Source organism: Microcebus murinus, chromosome 15 (assembly GCF_040939455.1).
Source record: "Microcebus murinus isolate Inina chromosome 15, M.murinus_Inina_mat1.0, whole genome shotgun sequence".
Classification (NCBI taxonomy): domain Eukaryota; kingdom Metazoa; phylum Chordata; class Mammalia; order Primates; family Cheirogaleidae; genus Microcebus; species Microcebus murinus.
In genome coordinates this window covers 55023562-55046815 of record NC_134118.1, presented here as the reverse complement: position 1 = coordinate 55046815, position 23254 = coordinate 55023562, and the positions used below count along the sequence as shown (strand labels likewise).

At 33.0% G+C, this 23254-nt stretch overlaps 1 protein-coding gene across 3 annotated transcripts in view; it reads left to right on the top strand.

Annotated features, from left to right (window-relative positions):
* Positions 1-23254, top strand: part of HSPA4L (heat shock protein family A (Hsp70) member 4 like) — a 56773-nt gene that overhangs the window by 8416 nt on the left and 25103 nt on the right. For all 3 annotated transcript variants that reach the window (XM_012791070.3, XM_076010634.1, XM_076010635.1), the window contains exons 3-13: positions 4604-4661; positions 6432-6572; positions 10208-10330; positions 12449-12548; positions 12995-13128; positions 14919-15163; positions 15296-15372; positions 16057-16208; positions 16658-16764; positions 19135-19268; positions 21146-21345. In XM_012791070.3, coding sequence (XP_012646524.1) covers positions 4604-4661; positions 6432-6572; positions 10208-10330; positions 12449-12548; positions 12995-13128; positions 14919-15163; positions 15296-15372; positions 16057-16208; positions 16658-16764; positions 19135-19268; positions 21146-21345 — 1471 coding nt within the window. The remainder of the gene's footprint in view (positions 1-4603; positions 4662-6431; positions 6573-10207; positions 10331-12448; positions 12549-12994; positions 13129-14918; positions 15164-15295; positions 15373-16056; positions 16209-16657; positions 16765-19134; positions 19269-21145; positions 21346-23254) is intronic.

The window sequence follows — 23254 nt, the reverse complement described above, 5'->3', positions numbered from 1 at the left end:
TTGAAGGAAGGAGTTTGAAGACCTTTAGCTTTATGAGGTGGGTTTTCTATGTGTTCAAAAATGGGGATTTCTAAGCCTATTTAATTTATATATTTTTTAAACTTTAAAAATTGTCTACTTTTAACTTCAGACAGTATCTCATGATGATAACTGTTTAGCTTTGTTTGTGAAGTAATATATGTGTGAAACATTTCAAAGAACCTAGCACTTAATGAATGATAGTTGAATCTGGATTTTAATTGGCTCTACTATTGTGTGAAACATATTTCAAAGAACCTAGCACTTAATGAATGATAATTGAATCTGAATTTTAATTGGCTCTACTATTGTGTGAAACATATTTCAAAGAACCTAGCACTTAATAAATGATAGTTGACTCTGGATTTTAATTGGCTCTACTATTCTAACGGAAATTAAACTCCTGAGAATCAACCTAACAATAAGATTTTCTAACACTCAAGTCATAGTAACTAGTATAGAAAAATTAGAAATATTTGAAAGTGTGTTCAAATAATGGAGTTAAGAGCAAGGCAGAATATATGGTAGGGTGAAAGATGTCAAATTCATATTTTCCCTGATGAGTTTTAGGATGGAGTGGCAACAATCAACACAGATTACCGCATTGGGTATGCACATTTTTACTCTGGCCGAGAGTATGTTGAATCAAGGAGTTATTTACAAGAGATGTGAAGATATCATCAGCCACTGATTTCCTGCTATGTCCTTATTTTCTTCTTTTTCACCAGATGTGAGCTAGAGAACAGTAACTTCTATTTCCTCCTGCATCACTTTTAACATTTCCGTTCTAAATATTATCTGCTTGGATGTCTCGAAGATACCTCAAACTTAACATGTCCAAGATAGAACTTGTGACTGTCCCTCCCCAAAGCTGTCTCTCGTGCGGTGTTTTCTGTCTCATTGAATGGTACCACCATTGACCCTCTTGTGCAAACTGGAAACCTATACATTATTATTGTCACTTGCCTCCTCTTATCTAGTCCAACACTATTCAATAAAAATATGTGAGCCACATCATCGTTCGTTTGTTCTTTCTTTGTTTCTTTTCTTTCTTTTGTTTTCTTCTTTTTTTCTTTTCTTTTCTTTCTTTTTTTTTTCTTGAGACAGAGTCCCACTGTACTGCCCAGGTTAGAGTGCTGTGGCATCAGCCTAGCTCACAGCAACCTCAAATTCCTGGGCTCAAGCAATCTTCCTGCTTCAGCCTCCTGAGTAGCTGGAACTACAGGCACATACCACCACGCCCAGCTAATTTTTTGTTTTAGTAGAGATGGGGTCTTGGCTCTGGCTCGTCTCAAACTCCTAACCTCAAGTGATCCTCCTGCTTTGGCCTCCCAGAGTGCTAGGATTATAGGCATGAACCACCGTACCCAGCCCACATACAGAATTTTAAATGTTCTAGTGGCTCCATTAAAAAAGCAAAATGAGATGAGATTAATTTTAATATATTTTATTTAACTCAATATATCCAAAATCTTAACATATAATCAATATTTTAAAATAGAGATTTTTGCTTTTATAATCTCAAAAATCTATGTTTTATTTTACACTCATAATGAGCACATCTTAATTCAGACTAGTCACATTTTATGTGCTCAGTAGCCACATGTGGCTGATAGCTAGTGACTACCATATAAGACAGTGAAGATCTAGTCTGTCACCAAGTTCTTTGAGTTTTATCTCCTAAATAGTTCTTAATTTCTGTCTCAGTTGCCACCATCCTGTTATAGTTTATTGATAACTTCCTGCTCTCCTCTCATCAGTTAAACTATAGTCACAGTGATCTCCAACAAACTCTCTTACCACTTTTATCCCATCATTTACTCTTCAAATCTCATCACTGCCTCACTTAAGGTTTTCCTGACCCTCCTCCTTTAGTTCCTGCTGTTATCTGCTCATATAACACCATGTGCCCCCTCTGGTAGCTCCTAGTTTACTTTCATTTTTATGAGTCTACAATGTTGTAAGATGGAAGAAGCCTCTTGTCTGTCCTCTTTCTCTCACTGTTGTATCCCTAGTAACTAACAAAGTGCCAGGCATATGGTAATTATTCAATAAACATCTGTCAAATTGACTAAATGAACTTTTTAACCATTTGCCTTCCCTGAGAATCCATTGGTACCTAACCTAACAGTGGTTTGTTTGGCCCTTAAAAAGCACTAGTCTGGAATATTGCCTTTTCGGTTTGTATTATGTATCAGTATGCAGTGTCCTCTACATTATTCAAAAACTTTTAATGAATTTCCATTACCTACTGAATAAATTTCAAAATTATAATCTGGCTATGACAGTATCTTACCAAACTGTCCTATGAAACTGGCCAAATTGTATTCTTCCTAGTCTCTGAAAAAGCATTATCCTTAGGAGCCATCTTGTCATTCATTCAGTAAGTAACTTTTTACTAAGTACCAGAGAATGATCTAGACTTGTGCTATCCAGTAGAACTTCTGTTTTTCTATGTGTATTCTGTTTTCTGGATATCCACTAGCTGCATGTGGCTGTTGAGCTGAGCACCTGAAATGTGACTGGTCCTGGGGAACTGAATTTTTTATTTTATTATAGTTAATTTAAATTTTACTGGCCATGTGTGGCTTGTGGCTACCATAATGGATAGTGCACAGTAAGGCAGTGGGCATGCATTACCCTTATCTCCTGGAGTTCACATTCTGGCATGGAGAAACAGCCAGTAAATAAAATATCAGGTGATGATACATGGAGAAAAATTGAGTAAGCAGTATGACGTGTGTGTTGGGAAGGAGCAGGAATATAGTTTATATAGGATGGTCAGGATAGGTGTCTCTGATAAGCTGACAGTTGGGCAGAGACCTGAAAGAAGTACCAGCACAGGGCCAGGCGTGTTGGCTCACGCCTGTAATCCTGGCAATCTGGGAGGCCAAGGGGGGCGGATTGCTCAAGGTTAGCAGTTTGAAACCAGCCTGAGCAAGAGCGAGACCCTGTCTCTACTATAAATAGAAAGAAATTAATTGGCCAACTAATATATATAGAAAAAATTAGCCGGGCATGGTGGCGCATGCCTGTAGTCCCAGCTACTTGGGAGGGTGAGGCAGCAGGATTGCTTGAGCCCAGGAGTTTGAGGTTGCTGTGAGCTAGGCTGACACCACCACACTTACTCTAGCCTGGGCAACAAAGCGAGACTGTCTCAAAAGAAAAAAAAAAGTATGAGCACAAGACATAGCAATATATGTTGAAGGGTTCAGAAAGAGGGAACAGCATGTAAGGCACTGAGGCGGAACTGTGCTTGGCAGATTATAGAAATAGCAAGGAGACTAGTGTGCCTAGATTGAAATTGCAGGGTAGAGCAGGAACTACACCATGATTGGGTTTATTAATTATCTATTTGTGAGACATGGCACCAGTGGAGGGTTTTCAGCAGAGGAATTTCATGATCTTACTCTTGAAGGTAGATCACTTTGTCTATTATGTTGAGAATAGACTTAATATACCAGGAACATCCTCTTCCACAAGACAGATATATATTTAATGCTTTCCCCCCTTTTAAGTCTTAATTCAGAAGTTACCTCTGTTAACTAGAAATGATTATTTTTTCCTTTGCTAATATCATTCATAATCCTGTATGTTTGTTGATTTTTTTTCAATAGACTATAAATCCTTCACGTACAAGGATTGTGGCTTATATTAATATACACAGTGCCTATAAATGTTTGTTGATTGAATATAGTTTCCTGTGGTTATTGAAATGATAGAAATACTTTTCTTGAATTGTAACATGAAATGGCATTTTGATGAAAATGTTATTTTATACTTTTATATTATATTTAAATGCAATATGTATTGTTCACAGCATTTATATCATCTAATCTCTTAATTCTCACGTAACCCTATAAGCTGGTATTATTATCACTCTTCCATATGGGAAGCTGAGGCAAGTAATAGTCATGTAATTTTGACAAGATTAAGTGGCAGAGCCAGGATTTGAATACAAGCAGCCTGTTAAATTGGCTAAAAGGATATTTTAACTGTGTGCCTTCTCCGAAAATCCACTAGTCAATACAGTTTTTTTTAGAAAAATAGGTCATAGACCAATAGAATTTGAAAACCAGTTTTGGGAACTAACATTGTTATTTAGGGAAGTTTTAAAGTTTGTAAAATTTCAATTTGTATAACCTACTTTTAAAATACCATTTGGTGGCCGGGTGTGGTCGCTCAGGCCTGTAATCCTAGCACTCTGGGAGGCCAAGGCAGGCGGATGGCTCAAGGTCAGAAGTTTGAAACCAGCCTGAGCAAGAGCAAGACCTTGTCTTTACTAAAAATAGAAAGAAATTAATTGGCCAACTAAAAATATATGCAGGTGCCTGTAGTTCCAGCTACTTAGGAGGCTGAGGCAGTAAGATCACTTGAGCCCAAGAGTTTGAGGTTGCTGAGAGCTAGACTGACACCAAGGCACTCTCTCTAGCCTGAGCAACAGAGTCTCAACTCTGTCTCAAAAAAAAAATTTTTTTTGGTGATATTAATCCTTTTAAATTCATTTTTTATAAAGAGAAGCAAAATAATAGCATGTTAATATAAAAATACTATGGAAACAAACTTTTTGTTTTCCTTTGTTTAGGGCCTGTATATCTTTGGGATCAAGAACTCGAGCCATTGGAAATGCAGCAAAGAGCCAGGTAAATTGATAATGTGGATGTTTTGACTTACAGGAAGAATTACCTGAATCTTGGTAACTAAGTTCCCATGTTAGATAAGAATAAAAAAGAATGAGGAAAATATGACAGATCCTAACATCTTTGTACTTTATTAGATACAGTTTGGTTTGGGTTGTAAAATATGTCTTGAACTTTAAAATCATTTTTAGTTATGAAGTTAGGGTGTGCTACCAGGTAACCAGTTTTTCCCTGTATGGTCACTTTCTGTGAGGGATAGTTTATCTAGAACATATACTTCAATAGTAAATAAACAAATGTCTTTGTAAAAGAAGGTAGAAAAAATGGAAGAACTGATTTCCAGAGTAACTAAATATGGATGCCACTACTTTATGTGACATCTGTTTAAGTATTTGTATTTCTAGGCTTCTGAAATGGTTATGAGTAGAACATTGACTTTCCATGCTATAGGTTGATTTTCCTTGGACTTTGTTTACTTCCCTTAACCAAAAGTCCTTAACAATCATTTCTTACATTTTTGTATACTTGAGTCTGTCTGCTTTTTTATAAAATAACTTTCTTTAATGGAGCTTTTTTCTCATGACTTTTTAGGAATGATTGACTCATTTATCCAGGAATTTTTGCTTCTGATTTTTATCAAGGTTGTGTTTTATAATTGCCTATATAAGAATGTGTTTTTATTTTCTACTTTCACATTGTATGTTTAAAAATGTTGGATTTCTGCTAAAATGGCCCCTTAAGTTTATATCTCATGTTCTGACTGATCTTCTAAATGTATCATAGATAAAAAGAGTCTCTAAAGAAAGCAACCTATGAAGTTTCTCCTAGGGGGCTAAAGAGACCAAAATGGTAATTCAGCATCCCTGTAGTTTTCATATCATAATTGAAGATCAAGCTCTATTTGGTTTTAAAGATTACTAGGAGGACAGCACCTGATCTCAGTAATGTTCTATAGCTTGAACTACATGTTCTAGTTAAAGAAAAAATATTACTTTGCCAGAATACAAGTCATTTGCAAATTAAGACACTTTCACTTAGCACCATTCTACATGGAAGGGATTTTAATTTACTAGTCTAAGGAGCAGTTCTCAGCAATGGAGGCCACATGCAAGTACATGAGAAATTTTACAAAGATCAGATGTTCAGAGGAAAAGAAAAACTAGACAATAAAAAACATAGTTTAAATAAAAACACAGAAATGGAAATGGAAAAAAAAATAAGAGAAATAAAAGATATACAGGTTGAGTATTCCTTATCTAAAATACCTGGGACCAGAAGTATCTAGTTGGATGTTCTGATATTCTTATACAAGTAGACCATCTCAAGTCCAGAAATCCAGTATGCTCCAAAATATGTAATTTTTGAATACCAAAATGATATTAAAAGGAAATGCTCTTTGGAGTATTTTAGACTTCAGATTTTTGGATTTGGGATGTCAAAGCAGAAGTGTTAAGTAAAACCAAAGAGATGAGTTGTAGGTAGATTGTCATTATATTTGAAAAGTTGTAAAGTTTTGTTCTTTTTCCTTTTAAGACATTAATTTTGAATCTTACATTCCTAGGAGAATTTGGGGTCCATAGTTAAGATATATACATTCTCATTGTATAATTTTACAGTAAATTGGAAACCATAAAAATGAATGTGAATAATAATGTGTAATTCTGAACTTGGATGTGTAGCATAAAGAGAACTTGGTGGTTCTTAAATATTAGGATAGTATTTTATTTTTCATTCATTAAGTAATTGATAAATATAAGTATTTACTGCCAACAGATAGTCACAAATGTAAGAAATACACTTCATGGCTTCAAAAAGCTTCATGGGCGATCATTTGATGATCCCATTGTGCAAACTGAAAGGATCAGGCTTCCATATGAATTGCAGAAGATGCCTAATGGAAGTGCAGGAGTTAAGGTAAGCTTTATATTCCCAGAGTACACACGTATCTTCAAATTAAAGAAACCAAATATGATAATATTGCTATTTGTAATTTGTAGTTTAACCTTTTTCCTCTGGATACAGCACATACATACCAAAGGGATAGGCAGTTTTTGTAATAATTTTAGTGAATGCCAAGAAATTCTAATTTAGACTATCTTTTAATTCAAATAATACTTTGTCAAGGAAAAAATTATTATTAGTTAGAGAACTCTAACAGGTGAATAGTTTTTAGGGGATAAAGACAGGCATATGTGATTTAGAAGAATAGACCCAAAAAGTATGTGAGTTGCTGTAAGTTTTTCTAATGTAGAAGAATCTTATATTAGAAGTATTAAATCAAACTTTTCTTCCAAGTAAGAGATGGATTCTGGACTTTTAATTCTGCATTCTGAGACAGTAAGTTATAAATAGTTAATACCAGACCAGTTTCATGGAAGACACGTTTTTTGCAGGGGCTGGGAGGGTGTTCAGGATGATTCAAGAGCATTACATTATTGTGCAGTCAAACCTCTCTGCTAATGATAATCTGTATTTGCAGCCACTTCCAGCACTAGCATCATCACCTCAGATCATAAGGCATTAGATTCTCATAAGGAGCACGCAACCTAAATCCCTTTGTATGTGCAGTTACAGTTGGGTTCCTGCTCCTATGAGAATTTAATGCTGCTAGTGATCTGACAGGAGACAGAGAGCAGTGGGAAACAGCTGTAAATGCAGATGAAGCTTTACTGGCTTACCTGCTGCTCACCTCCTGCTGTGTGGCCCAGTTCCTAACAGGCTACAGACCCATACCATTCTGCGGCCTATGGGTTGGGGACCACAGAGTTAACAAAAACATGTTTGTGTTGATTTTTCAAAAACCACTAGAATACTGCCCAAACACTTAGAGTTACTATATGACCCAGATATTCCATTCCTGGGTATATACGCAAGAGAGTTGAGACATGTCTTTATAAAAACTTGTACATGAATGTTCTTAACAGCATTATTCCTAATAGCCAAAAAGTGAAAATAATCTAAGTGTCCATCAACCAATAAGTAGATAAAAAGTGGTATATCTATGTAATGGAATGTTATTTGCTCATAAAATGAATGAAGTACTAATATGTGCTGTAACATGTATGAACCTTAAAAATATGCTAAGTAAAAGAAACCAGATACAAAAGGCCACATACTGTATGATTCTGTTTATATAGAAAATAGAGCAAATTCATAGAGAGAAAAAGTAGACTAATGGTTGCCAAGGGTTAAGGAGAAGGAAGAGTGAGTAGTGACTACTAATGGGTACAAAGTTTCTTTTTGCGTGGTGAAAATGTTCTAGGATTAGATAGTAGTGATCACTGCACAACTTTGTGACTATACTAAAAACCAGTGAATTATACATTTCAGAAGGGTGAACTTTTTATGCTATGTGAATTATTTCAAGAAAGCTATTTTTAATTAATTTTAAACTTGATTATGTGTGTTATAGATATATATATATATTTCCATTTTTTTCTTTGCATTTTTGGAAGAGGGTTCCGATGACAGGGTGGATGACGAATTGTAGTGAGAAGACAGGAGACAGAGTAGTTCAGGGAAGACACTTTTGAGAGGTTAAAGACAAGGAAACAAATTGTGAAGCCATATTTTAGGTGAAATTTTCTGGTTATTAACTAGGAAGCTAGGTGAGCTATGATAGCTACAACTGAAATAAATAATATTCATAATGCTCGTGTTAATGATCACCTGGAGCAATATTTTTCTACGTCAGTTTAAAATGTAAACTACTCCAAATGATGATACCCTACTAACCGAGCAGTAAAAAAAAAAAAATAAATAAAAAAAATAAAATGTAAACTACTTAAATTTTTTTGCTTTTATTCTTTAAACTGAAAATTAATAGATCATGCTTTGGGAATAGGCTGCAAAAAGCAGAATGTTTTTAAAGGAAACCAAAACCCAACATTTCAGTTGCAAAATCTTTATACATTCATAGTGCCTGCATACTAGTTGAAAAGGCTTTGAAAATATCAATCAGTCCTGTACCAAAACCCAACATTTGAGTGATAAAATTTTTATACATTCATAGTGCCTGCATACTAGTTGAAAAGGCTTTGAAAATATCAATCAGTCCTGTGTTGAACTAAGTGTCTTCATCTTTTGATGACTGAACATCTTCAGCATTCAATTCCTCAAGCATTTTATCCATTTATTTTGTGTATATTTGTTTGAATATACTTCGATGTTTATTTCATCTAACTTTTAAAATATTCTTATACAAAAGACTACTACTGTGTTGTTATGCCTAAGGCCATGTTATTTGATTTGTTTTATTTCAGTGTACTTGATTTCTCCCTACTCCCTTGATTTAAAGGCAGTAATTTGACACCGTATTTGTTTTTGAACTTACTGGTAAATGGATGTGGAAACAAATGATTATCAATTTTAGGTTTGATTCAAAGTAAATCCGATTAGATTTACATATTTAGATCAGGTGTGGTGGCTCTTGCCTTTAATCTCAGCACTTTTGGAGACCGAGCAGGAGTTCAGGACCAGCCTGGGCAACATAGTGAGACCCCCATCCCTACAAATAATTTAAAAATTAGCTAGCTGTGGTGACTATAGTAGCACCTATAGTCCCAGCTACTCAGGATGCTGAGGCAGGAGGGTCGCCCGAGCCTAGGCGTTCAAGGCTGTAGTGAGCTGTGATCATGCCACTGGACTCCAGTCTGATCAACCAAGAAAAAAAAAAAGATACACATATTTGTACATACTCACTTACATAAATACATTGTCCTACTTTAGAGAGTTGTTTTTCAAAGCTCTTCAAAAGGTTAGTGTTGGAGAATAAAATTATTCACTGAGGATTCACTGAAGTTATGCCTTTTCCTCAGTGAATTAAATGTACTTTTGTTATATGGATTCTAAGGTAACTTTGTATTGCTTATGAATTTTGTGGTTGTTATAATGAAAATATGAACAAAGCACAGGTCCCTCTAGTATTTTTTGGTTAAGATGCACTGTGAAGTTTCATTTTGTGTGCCTAAATACAACTTTATCTTAAACCTGTTTATACTATAAGATGAAGCAGTTATTTGGTCTAAAAAGTATTTTTTAATTTTATATGTGTATCTTTTATATTTAATTCAAGTTGTCCCTAGAAACTTTGGAGTAATACATATTAAATTTGCTTTTTTACATAAGGACATTTTCTCTTTTTTTTCTTTTTGATGTTCTCATATCCTTTTCCTAAAACTTTATGACTAAAGCTTTCGTTTTAAACCTAGGGAGAGTTCTAACTTTCAAAAGAAATATCATTTGATCTTTTTCTCCTTTATTGTTTGCTGTGTCATACTTGGAAAATGAATGATAAAAATTGTTTTTAGCAGAGGTGGGGATCTGAGAGGATAGACTTGAAAATAATTTGCTTGGTTATAATATTGTGGAAATGAGACGTCATCACTGTTTTAAATAAGGCTGTTATTATATAATAAAACGACAGTCTTTCTGAAATAAAATCCTTGAGCAAGGACTTTGGCTTTTTCACTATTGTGTATCATGTGTACAGTAGATGCTCATCAAATATTTTTTGACTCTTAATAGTACATACCTTGACTTTGTTTTAGGTGCGATACCTAGAAGAAGAGAGACCTTTTGCAATTGAGCAAGTTACTGGAATGCTGTTGGCCAAGCTTAAAGAGACTTCAGAAAATGCTTTGAAGAAACCAGTAGCCGACTGTGTAATTTCAGTAAGTTTTACTTCAGTAATGAATACTCTTGAATCACTTGTTCAGTATATTAATGTAATGTTGAAGTATTTTTCTTCCCTTATCCAGTAAATAACCTAAGTCCTTTTTGACTTTTTTCTTTCTAAAAAAAAATTAACCTTATTTGGAAAAGTTTAGGATTGAATTTCCCATCAATCATGATAATCAGTGAATCTTTAAAAAACTAATGTATATGATTAGTTAGTGGCTGCTATACCTGCCACTTATCCCTAAGAATCTTCCCAGGTGGCACTTAACTCCCCACCTACATGAATCTTAACATTTTATGGCAAAGGTTAAAAATTCACAGTTGGCAATTTGAAGTTGCATATTCTATATCAGAAGAGGGATGCATTTAAGGATTCTTAACAAAACATTTAATTATTTACTCTATCTTATCTGTTGAGATAATGGTTATGATTGTTAACTAGTTTTTAAGTTATGTATTGTCACCTAAATGTGATATATTCCTGCTATTAAGCTTGACTACATAAATTCAAGAGTCTCGTGTCATCAGGAAAATAGAATCAGATTATGAACTCTTCGATGAATTTAGTAATTTTTTCGTAGGCATTTGGAATTATTTAAATGGGAGAAAAATATTAGAGCTTAATATTTGCCACTCATTTGTAATAGTAAATAATAGTTTACCATTGACCAGGCACTGTTACAGGCATTTTATCTGTATTAATTCATTCATAATTAATCCTCAGACCCACCCTATGAGGTAGGATATTATCAATCTAGGTTTTACAGATTAACAAAATGAGGCATAGAAATGTTAAATAAAATCAACAAGCTAATAAGTGGTAGAGCTCTATAGTTCATTCCCAAGCCTATGCTCATAACCTTTCCATTATACTGCCACTTGAAAATATGTTAGATGATACAAATTTTAGAAATTCATATTAAACTCATTCCTGTTTTAACTATACTTCCTTTTACTTTCATGTCAGATATTAGTATCAGAACAGAGTAATAAGATATTTTGACCATTATTAACTTTGTGGTTGGGACAGTAGGCCCATTGTGAACTCCATAAGGGCAAATATTTTGTCTTTGTCCACTATATCCCTCATAGCCAGAAATGTACCTGGTACAGAAGTGCTCAATGAATATTAAATGAGTCATACATTATAATTTAGATTTTTATCAGGAGGATAATACCAAATAAGGATAAGCAAGCTTATCAAACACAATTCAGGTTATTTTTCCTATCGTTAATATAAGTTCAATAAAATTTCTAAATTCACAAAACAATAAAATTGAAGGAGACTACATACTTGAAACTTATATTGGAAGAGCCCCCAAGTTATTTTGTGCATGATTATACTTAATTATTAGCTTTTTAGTAAGAAATCTTTCAGTGTGGCAAATCAAAGTACTTGTTAGTTTCATAGAACTGAGGTATATGTAAATCTTTATAAGCTTTATGCCTGAGTTATTTAATTTTTTAATAAACTCAGGTAATGTGTAATGTTTTTGGTGATTTTAAAAGAAATACATGTTCATCAGAAGTTCCCTGCAATATGTATTAATAGTTCCACTCTTTTGAGATAGAAGCATTTCAAACAGTTGGAATTATGTTTTTCTAGTTGTATAGATACAAAAATAAGCCACACTATACATACCCTTTTAAACGTAAAAATACTATTTCATGACAATTTAGATCTACCTGATTCTAACAGCTACATAGGATTCTGTTATATGAATATACCATAATATAATTAATCTCATTTTAACAGACATGTAGGTTTTCAAGTTTTTATTATTAAAGTTGAGCAAGTCTGTTTTTAATAAATTAACACGTGAAGTGTTTAGATTAACAAAACTTTTGGCAATCTTGCCATATTACTTTAAATTAGTGTTAGTATTTAGGTCAAATCTTTAGGTATAGAAATTGTCAAATTTGAAAAAAAACTCTGGTATTTTTCCTCCTTTATTAGAGCACCTTTCTTTGCCTTAAACTGTACATAAGTTTTAGTGTAATTATTTTTTATTACACTAATATAAAACATTTTAACAGATTAAACATCTATTTTGAAATGTTTACTCTATTGCATCAAACCAATATACATAATAATTATTTGTAAATATCAGATTCCTAGCTTTTTCACTGATGCGGAGAGAAGATCTGTGATGGCTGCAGCCCAAGTTGCAGGCTTAAATTGTTTAAGGTTGATGAATGAAACTACTGCAGGTAAGTACTTTGCAATTGGAAAATCACAGTCATAAAAATATTCTAATAGTTTTTCCTAATTAATAACAAAGCATTTTTTTAGCTTTATTACATACTGGTTCTTGTAAGCTTTGTTTTTCTTTTATTTTTATAAATTTTTTTTTTTTTGCTAATCTCTGTATCGTTCCAATTTTAGTATATGTGCTGCTGAAGCGAGCACTCTTGTAAGCTTTGGAGTACATCATGGCAGAGGTTAAATAAGTCTTATTGGCTTTACGAATTATTACAGAGTTATAGATGAGTGGGGAAAAAAAACATGAACCAAATTACGAAAAGTTAATTTACTTCGAAACTAATATGTAATACTGTATTGTGTATTAAAGTACAGTATCAAAGTGACTTATCTCTTACTTATTTTTTAGGTAATTGCTGTACTAGAATTAATCTGATTCTTTGTTCTTGTACAGTTGCACTAGCATATGGAATTTATAAACAGGATCTTCCGCTGTTAGATGAGAAACCAAGAAATGTAGTATTTATTGATATGGGACATTCTGCCTATCAGGTCTCGGTTTGTGCTTTTAACAAAGGAAAACTTAAAGTAAGTAAATAAATGATTTACTGTATTTTATTTTAATGATTAAGAGCACATACTATATATAGATAGAATTTTAATACCTGAGTATGAAATGTGCCTCTGTGCCTTAAAAACTGTGACCTTCATCAAGTTACTTAGTCTCCCTAAACCTTAGTTTCTTCATCTGAGGATAACATCAGTAACATACTTCATAGAATTTTTGAGGACAAAATGAGTTAATGTATATAAAATCCTTGGAATGCCCAGAATAGAGTAGCTGCTATAATAATGTTCTAGCTGTTTTTATTTTTGTTGTCTTTATTAAGTTGTTAATTAAGTCATCTATCAGGGAACAAATTATTTATCCATAAATATACTTACAGGAAACATTTTCTAAAATGATTCCCATTAGTTTTAGAAACATTTCTATCCAGGAGTCCTAATGATAATTTTCTACAGTGTAGTGTTACTTATGTGTGCTTATTTTCTTATACTCTGTATTTCGTCTTAGATTCATTTTTACATTGATTATCTTATCCAGACTTACGTGCTCTCTCTGTCTCTATTATGCACATGAATGCTTAGAAGATAAAAAGCTTTGAGTTACCCAACACTGCAAGAGCATTTTGTCGTGTATTACTATAATATCATCCTTGTAATCAGAAAATTAAAGGGAAATGACTGATACTAAATATAGTGTTCAGTATAAATTGGTTTATTCTAGGCATTTAGCCTTAAATACTAGCTTAATTTAAAAAGGACATTTTGTTTCTTTCCTTTTTAGTAGATAACTTGGAGTAGTGATCTATAATTTTTAGATCATAGACCCCTCTGAAAGTCTAATAAAGGATATAGCCCTTCTCCCAAGAAGAATGCAGACTTGCAGTTGTCACATACCAAGATAATTTTGCATTTAATCTTGGGTAATACTGGACTTCATGATAAGTCTATACATGGATTCTCCGTGCTGGTCTATGGGATGACATCACACTCAGGTTGTGCTCACATGTTCTGTGTTTTTACCACCATTCTACCACCCGAGCACCCCCTTTTGAAGAAAGAGCTGAAGACCCACACTAACATTGGGATTTTTTTTTTTAGTAGTGACTAGTTACGTAGTCATTTTACCCTAGGGAGAGACTAGATCTCTGGTCCTTCTGTTTTAAGAGCTATGGTATTGAAGTTTTGTGACTTGTTTACCCCGTTTTACCTGGTACCTGCTTGCTGAGAGACTATTGCTCAATAAGCTTATTAAATTATTGTCTCTCTTGTTTCTGTATTCTTTTTTTGCTCTCTCATGTATCCTTTTGTTCTATATTTTTTGTAAAAATAAGCTGGTTTTTTTTAAATGATAATCAGAAGGCCTAGTTCCTGACTGGTAATTGGTAAATTGGTAAATTTACCAATTACAGAATTTTTAAATTTAATTTTTAGATTTGCTTTTCTTGATTTGTTCTTGTTTATATGCTTAGGATTGTTTCTTTGCTCTTTTAAACTTGGTTTTTGGTCTACCTGTTCAGTCCTGTTGTAGAACCAAAAGATGTGAGATAATAAGGCTTTAGTTGTAATTCCGTTATTTCAGAGTTAGAATTACTCTTTTAATTATAATATATGCATCTATACCTATAAAGCAGATAATTCAAAGTAGGGAAATATGTTGGCTAAATATAAGTGATAATTTAATGCTGATTCCAAATTCAGCACCCGAATTGGATAAGTTCTTTGACTTCATTTTTATTTTTTATAATTTTAGAGATTTTTTTTGGAAGAATCTATATTTCTGAAAATTCAGTTTTGCTTTTTCAATTAAACAGGTCTTGGCTACTACCTTTGATCCATATTTGGGTGGCAGGAACTTTGATGAGGCTTTAGTAGACTACTTCTGTGAGGAGTTCAAGACCAAATATAAGATAAATGTGAAAGAAAACTCTCGGGCCTTGTTGCGTTTATATCAGGAATGTGAAAAACTAAAGAAGCTAATGAGTGCAAATGCATCAGATCTTCCATTGAACATTGAGTGTTTCATGAATGACCTTGATGTTTCTAGTAAAATGAACAGGTACCATGTATGTTTTTAGTTTGAAAAGTGTTTGCTTATCTTATAATATTTAGATCATGTCTGATTTTTTTATCATTTTAGAAGATATGCTTAACATTTTATTCCAAAATAATGGATTTTATTTTCTCACAGGGCTCAATTTGAGCAATTATGTGCTTCCCTCCTGGCCAGGGTTGAACCACCTTTAAAAGCAGTAATGGAACAAGCTAGTAAGTGGAAATTACTGGACTATCAAAACTTCATCATGGTCACTTAAAGGGGGGAGGGGAATAGAAGATGGTAAAAGTAATAAAACTTCATGGTTTTTATTAATAAAAGATTTATATTTCTCATTTTAGCAAAGGAGATTATACCTCATGGTTTATTCATAAGAGAAAAACACAAGAAATCTGGGTTTGTTAGAATTTTTCCTGGCTTATTTTATTGTTTACATCACAAAGCCAATGCTAGTTCTATTTGGAGGTGTTTGTATGTAAGTATAGGAGATTCTGAAATGAAATTAATGTAGAAATAGGGACATGATTGCTTTTTGTTATGGGTTTTGGTAATCAATTAAAAATGACTTGTATTAGGATTTGGGAGATACAGGTTAGAAAGTTGAAGAGCGCCTTCAAAATCCACAAAGTGAAAAAAAAAAAAAAATCCACAAAGTGCTTTTCTCTTCCTATTGTCACTCTATTATCTGGGCCAAATGCAGTGCCTGTCACGTAGATAACTAATATTTATTAAATTTTTCCTTCCTCTAAATTGTGTTTTTATCTTCTTTCCATTTTTTCTTCTTTTGAGCAAATAAAAAAATCTATCCACTCTTTAAAAAATACTTTACACACCTACAGTTCACAGATTTTTAAGGACTATCTCATTTTTCTCAATTAAAAACGTTTTATTTCCAGACTTACAACGTGAAGATGTAAGTAGTATAGAAATTGTAGGAGGAGCAACACGAATTCCTGCAGTGAAGGAACAAATCACTAAATTCTTTCTTAAAGATATAAGTACCACATTAAATGCTGATGAAGCTGTTGCAAGAGGATGTGCATTACAGGTATAATTGGTTTTTTTTAGAATACATATTTTACCATAAATGATAAATCCAAAGGGTCTTTTAATATCATCTCTTCTGACCACCTGTTGATAGGCTAAAGTAAATTGAAATTTCTCCTAATAAATGAGTCTTCTGTCTTTCCTATTTAGATATTTAAGGTATAATAGGACAATATGCAAATATACTGAAATAACATGTATTTTGTGAATTCTTGTAATCTACCTATTTAAAATTCCTTTTGGAGATTCAAAAATATTCTTAATATTTTTATAAAGTCATATAAAGATACTCTGGCCCTTTTAATTTCTTACTAGTTATTACCAAAAAAACAGTAATTTTTAAATTGTAACAATTTTAATAGGAGGACTTCTATTAAGCAGTTCAATCAGGGTAACCTAGGGTATGGTTTGTAGTTGTTGATTTAAATATGGTATACATCTTATTTTCAGTGTGCGATTCTCTCACCAGCATTTAAAGTGCGTGAATTTTCCATAACAGACATTGTTCCATATTCAATCACATTAAGGTGGAAGACCTCTTTTGAAGATGGAACTGGGTAAGTTATTTTTAAAACCTTAGTTAGAGCTTGTCACAAATCTTTAACCAATTCAACCTTCTTTTCTGAATTAGAGAAATTAACACTTTTCAAAATTCTGTCAAATACTTTTAAATAAAGTGTTAGTAAGCAGATAATATAAAAATAATTTATCACCTATAAACCATGATGGGCATTTTTTTTTCTTTGAGGATGAGTCTTGCTCTGTCAACCTGGGAAAAGTACAGTGGTATCATCATAGTTCACTGCAACCTCAGTCTCCTGGGCTCAAAGCAATCCTCCTGCCTCAGCCTTCCAAGTAGTTGGAACTGCAGACACGCACAACACCTGGCTAACTTTTCTGTTTCTAATACAGGGTCTCGCTCTTGCTCAGGCTGGTCTGGACCTGAGCTCAAGCGATTCTCCAGCGTTGGCCTCCTAGAGAGTTAAGATTACAAGCATGAACCACCGTACCCGGCCACATTTTTAAATAAAAGTGAGACATGCTCATTTTCAAATGAAAATCACAGTATAGAAATGTAAAAACTCAGAGACCTTCATTTGCCATACTTTCACTCCCTTAGCCCATTTTGTAGATATAACCACTTTTAACAGCTAGTTTATCTGTCCATTTTCTAGTACTTATAGGATTATGTATGTATCTCTTGTGCAACTTGCTTTTTAAAATATGTTGCATATTATTTTTCATGTCAACAGACAGTAACTTATTTAATATTTCAACAGTTGTATGCACCATAATAAATATAACTAATACACTGTTAAGTCATATTTCTGCTGCTATTTTAAGCAGTGCTATTAGGATTATCCTTGTACACATAAAACCTTTTCCAGCTGTGTTTGGTATATCTATAAAATGACAGTGTAGGAGTGGAATTCTTGAGCCAAAGCGTACACATGTTATTTTGAATAATACTGCCAAAATTATTCACTAAAAAGATTTCAGTTTATATTCGTATTAACATTCATGAGATACTTGTTTTAGCTCTTTTTCTCCTACACTTTAAATTTAATATACTGAAAGTAAAAAAAAAAAGCTTTGTGTTTCTGACTATTGTAAGCTACAGTCTTTTCATGGTTTTGTCAACATTTACGTTTCTTTGTGCATGAACTGCCCAGGATTTAAGTAGCTTGCTTACCTACCCAAATCAAAATTTGTATTTCAAATACTTTACTTGCCTCCTTTTCAGAAGTATTGCGTGAAGCTGTATTTATTTTTTGAAATTCCTTTTAAAGTTTTGTTCCGTTGTTTTATACATCAGTACCCCCAAACAATGAAATTTTTGTACAAATTTCAAATAAATGAATTATGAATCTTACCAGAATGTCTTGTAGAACATTTGAATGACATATCTTAATGTCAGTTTTGAGGCATGAATTATTCTATAAAGTTCAATTTCAGTTAATGGTGTAAGTGACCCAGGAAAAAATAGTAAGAAAATGGTATGGGAGCTAAATTGAAAAGATAGCCTAATGACTACAATAAGACAGTAGAAAATATTGTTAGGTGCTTGCAAACTCAGAGTAAAAGGTTTGTGGATTTCAGATTTTCAAACTTGTGTAATTAAGATAATAGGAGGATGATACAGTATTAAAGAGAGATTTCTGGGCCACCATCAACAATAGTCATAAACTGTTTCTGGTACACTATTTAAGGAATAGGAATTGCTATGTAGGCTTAAAACTCCCTGTACTGGAGGGGAAAAAAATACTGTCAAGTACGTTACTGTAATGTATCAACTGAAAAATATTGGAATATGGATGTTAGGTAAAGTATCAGAATATTCCTGTTAAGAAATGCATATTGAAGTGTTTAGTGGCAAAAGACTATGTGTATCACTCTCAGTTGGTTTAGGAAAAATATACACAGATAAAGAGACAGTGTGCACTTAGGTGATGAAACACATGGGGGTAAAATGTTAACAAATCTAGGTAAAGGATATACAGATGTTCCTTGTCCTGTTTTTATTTTCATACCTTTATGTATGTTTAAAATGATTTCCAAATAAAAGGGTTGTTTTTTAAAAAGGGAATAAAAAGGGTTACATGTGGCAAGTGTTTTAAAAGTTAATGGATAGGGCTTTGTGTCCTCATGTGAGCAAAAAAAAGTCCCTGTACCTTGGCCTTAAAATATACATAGTCTAAATAATTTTTCTCTTTATAGTAGTATACAATTTTCTGTTATTATGACAGACATTATGAAAACTTTGAACCAAAATAAGTGTTTATAACAAAATCAATAATTGTTTTTCTTTACATTTATGCATAAAGATTTTTGCAGTTGCTGCTTATGAATTAAGAATGAAATGGAATCATTAGGTTCATAGGCAACTTTGTATTTGTTTCTAAGTGACTCTTTCCCACTCCATTTAGGGAATGTGAAGTATTTTGTAAGAACCACCCTGCTCCATTCTCTAAAGTCATTACTTTCCACAAGAAGGAACCATTTGAACTAGAAGCATTTTATACTAATTTACATGAAGTGCCTTACCCTGATCCAAGAATTGGTAAGAGAACTCAAGAAAATTTTTCAAAAAATTTTGGCCCTTCAATAAATACGTTATATTAGAATCAAGGAAGGAAATTAATTGACATTTCAGCTAAGCCAGAACTGGATTTTTAAAGAAAGTATCTATACTTTTTCTAAATATGCACTTTTTAATACACAGTTTATTTTTAGAATAACGGGTTTGAGTACAGTCGGCCTTCCGTATCCATGGGTTTAGAATTTGTGGATTCAACTAGTCACAAATCAAAAATACTTAGAAAAATAAAGCATTTGAATCAAACATATATAGACATTATTTAACTATTATATGTAACAACTACTTCTATAATTAATAGCATTTATTCTGTATTAGATATGATAAGTTAATCTAGAGATGCTTTAAAAATATTCTGGAGGATGTACATAAGTTATATGCAAATACTGTGCCATTTTATATAAGGGACTTGAGCTTTCTCAGAATTTGGTATAATTAGAAATCCTGGGATCAATCCCCTCCCCCCCCACCACTGCCCCATGGATACTGTATTTTTACACGGGACAACTGCATTTTTAATTCATTTTGACTTATATATTTAAAACACTCAGTAATTGTCCAGTAAGGTTTCTATAAGAGTTATTTTTATGGAAAAACTATTGAAACTGAAATTGTGCTGCCTGTATATTCTAATTTTATTTATTTTTTATTTATTTATTTTTATTTCGGCATTATGGGGGTACAGATTTTAAGTTTTCAATAAATGCTCATTTCCTCCCCTCCCCCCACAAGTCTGAGTCTCCAGCATGTCCATCCCCCAGATGGTGCACATCTCACTCATTATATATATATATACCCGCCCCCCTCCCTCCTCCCACCTGCCCAATAAATTCTAATTTTAAACTTAATGTTCACTGGCAGCAACTAGAATGAGTATTTCTAGATTAATATGAAAGTGAGAATAGGAGACCGTAATATCTATTTTAACTGAGTAATCTTTTGAGAAGATATAAAACAAAATGATTTTAATTTATAAAATTTATGTATTTTGATAGACTAGAAAGGAGGCAATGTAAATATTTCAGGTATATTATTTAAAGCAGTAAAAATTATTGAAGGTTATGTTAGTTTGCTAGGGCTGCTATAACAAAGTACCATAAGCTAGGTGGCTTAAACATTAGAAATTTACTGTTTCAGTTCTGGAGTCTACAAATCTAAAATCAAGGTATCTCCAAATACAGTCACATTCTGAGATGCAGGGGCTTGGGTGGTGGAGGGAGGACACAATTTAACCCATAAAAAAAGTCAACCAAATTTTCCATTGCCCAGTTTTTCTGCCTAGTAGTCCTTTCTACTATGGATAGCATGATATATGAGAGATTTCTTTAGAGAAATAAAACATTAGTCGATCTCTGCAGGTATTAGTGACTATATAATTTAGCAGTTAAGCTATAGAAAACATCCAAAAAGTTTTAGAATTACCTGATTTATGAATTACTAAGATAATTATGATTTGTAGAAGTTATAGAAAAAAGTATTCTGTGTTTTGTTTTCAGACTCAGAAATTGAATTTTGTTGTCTCAATTTTATAGTAGCAATATTATAGAATACTTAAAAGTCATTACCTTTGAATCAAATTGTCCTTGGTTAAAATCCCAACATTTTTTTCTAGCATTGAGGATTTGGGGTAGGTTACTTCACCTTTCTGAGTCTTAATGCCAGATTAGTTACGGTGTGAAAAAGATTATCTGAGGAAAGTGCCTGCCCCATTGTAATTGATCAGGATGTGATCATAATTTTATGACTATTTACCAGAATCTTAAAGATGATAGCCAAATTATTGAATAAATGAATGAGTTAATCTGAGGTTCATGTACTGATCAAAGCTCTTTTTCCTTAAGGGAGCTTCACTATTCAGAATGTTTTTCCACAGTCTGATGGTGATAGTGCCAAAGTGAAGGTTAAAGTTCGTGTTAACATCCATGGAATCTTCAGCGTGGCTAGCGCATCAGTTATTGAGAAGCAAAATTTGGAAGGGGATCACAGTGATACGCCTATGGAGACAGAAACTTCATTTAAGAATGAAAACAAAGATGATGTGGTATGTAGAAATCCTATCTCAATGTTTCTTTCATAGATAATATATGCAATACCTTAATCATAATTGGGACTTTAATAATTGAATGTATTAATCTCTGAGGTTTTGCTTTGAATTTCTGTTGTAAGAATCAGTGTAAGCTTTTTAAAGTAAAAAAGCATTAGAAAATAATTTTTTTGTAAAGGCTCTGTATCTTTCACACTGTAATACACTTTTAGGGGCTTGTGCATCTTTCATAGCATTATAATGGAACATGTGGGTTTGGAGTCTTTCCTAAGTTCTTAATTTCCATTAAAAACACGTATTTTATTATGGATAGATTTTTAGTTTACAGATAAAACCAATCGAGAATGGTAAATTTTGAGCTATATGCATACATATTCTTAGATTGAAAATACATGCTTAATAAGGAACTAAGGAGTTTTTCAGGGTTTAGCTACAGGGGATATCAGTGGCAGTTAAACAGAGGAATATGCTATAACATAAAAGTACAGATTTTTTAATTTTTCTTTATGACAATTATGCTGAATTTACTCTTGGTGTACTATAGATGAAGGAATCTTAGGGGAACTTGATTGTATTCCATTACACAAAGTTCTCATCTTTTTATGTATACTCTTTATAAATTATTTTTGTACATTATTTTAATGGCATTTGTTAGATTTTTTTTCTTCATAATTGGAGATCTGCCCTAGATTTTTCATCTGTTCGTGCATAGAATGAGTTTTCTTTTGTTCCATTTCAAGACAATTTCTCCGTTTTTTTTAAGGTTACTTTCTGTTGTTATTAATAATTACTGTATAATTTTCTCTCTATATTGATCAGAATTCAAGCACTGATCTCTAAAGTACTTCATTTAAGGATAATGGCATTTTATTTTTTCATTTTTCCCATATCATTTCACTATCACATCCTTATTTGAATTGAGGAAGAGTAAATGTCCTTAACTGTTAGTGAAGATACAATTCTTCATAAGTTAACATAATAATTGGTGAAAAGTTAATTTTATAAATTACAATTTGTAATAACTATGTCAGACTTATAAATTTAATTCATTGAGATTTAATTTTACTAAAATTGAGAGCACTTTGTATGCCATCCAGGACCAGTTATTCATAACCATTTCACTTTCTTTCTGTTACCCAGTTCTTGACCATTTGGGTTTATCTTTTTATGTGATTATTTTTTAATTCAAATACTTGATTGCTTATGCACAGCAGGGACTCTTCAGTGCACTGGGGATACAGTGGGACACAGTGGTAATAGATAGAAAAGGACACCACTCCATCTTTAACTTAGATTCTAGTGGAAAAGAACAGACAAGAAGCAATAAGAGAGTATATCAATATAAAGGAAATTATTGGGGTTGTTTAATAGTAGAAATTATGTGATGGTGACAAAAGCCACCTAGGAAGAAATAGGTAAGCTAGCCTGAAAGATGAAAAAGGCAAAATTTGAGGGTAAGGAGTAGGTAGGTAGTTATCCAGACAGAGGGAGTAACAAGTAGAAAGGCCCCGAGACAGGAAGGCAATTTGTGTTATAACAAATACAAGGGTGGTTGACCTGTAGGATACAGGAGTGGAGAGTGACAGGAAAGAATGATTTATAAGGTAGATCAAGAAATAAGGTGGGTAAGATCAAGGAACAGGTCAGTTCATTATGATTCTAGAGTTTGTTCTTAAGTGATTTTTATTTATTCAACAAATAACTACGGGCCGGGCACAGTGGCTCACACCTGTAATCCTAGCACTCTGGGAGGCTGAGGCGGGCGGATTGCTCGAGGTCAGGAGTTCAAAACCAGCCTGAGCAAGAGCGAGACCCCATCTCTACTATAAATAGAAAGACATTAATTGGCCAACCAATATATATAGAAAAAACATTAGCCAGGCGTGGTGGCACATGCCTGTAGTCC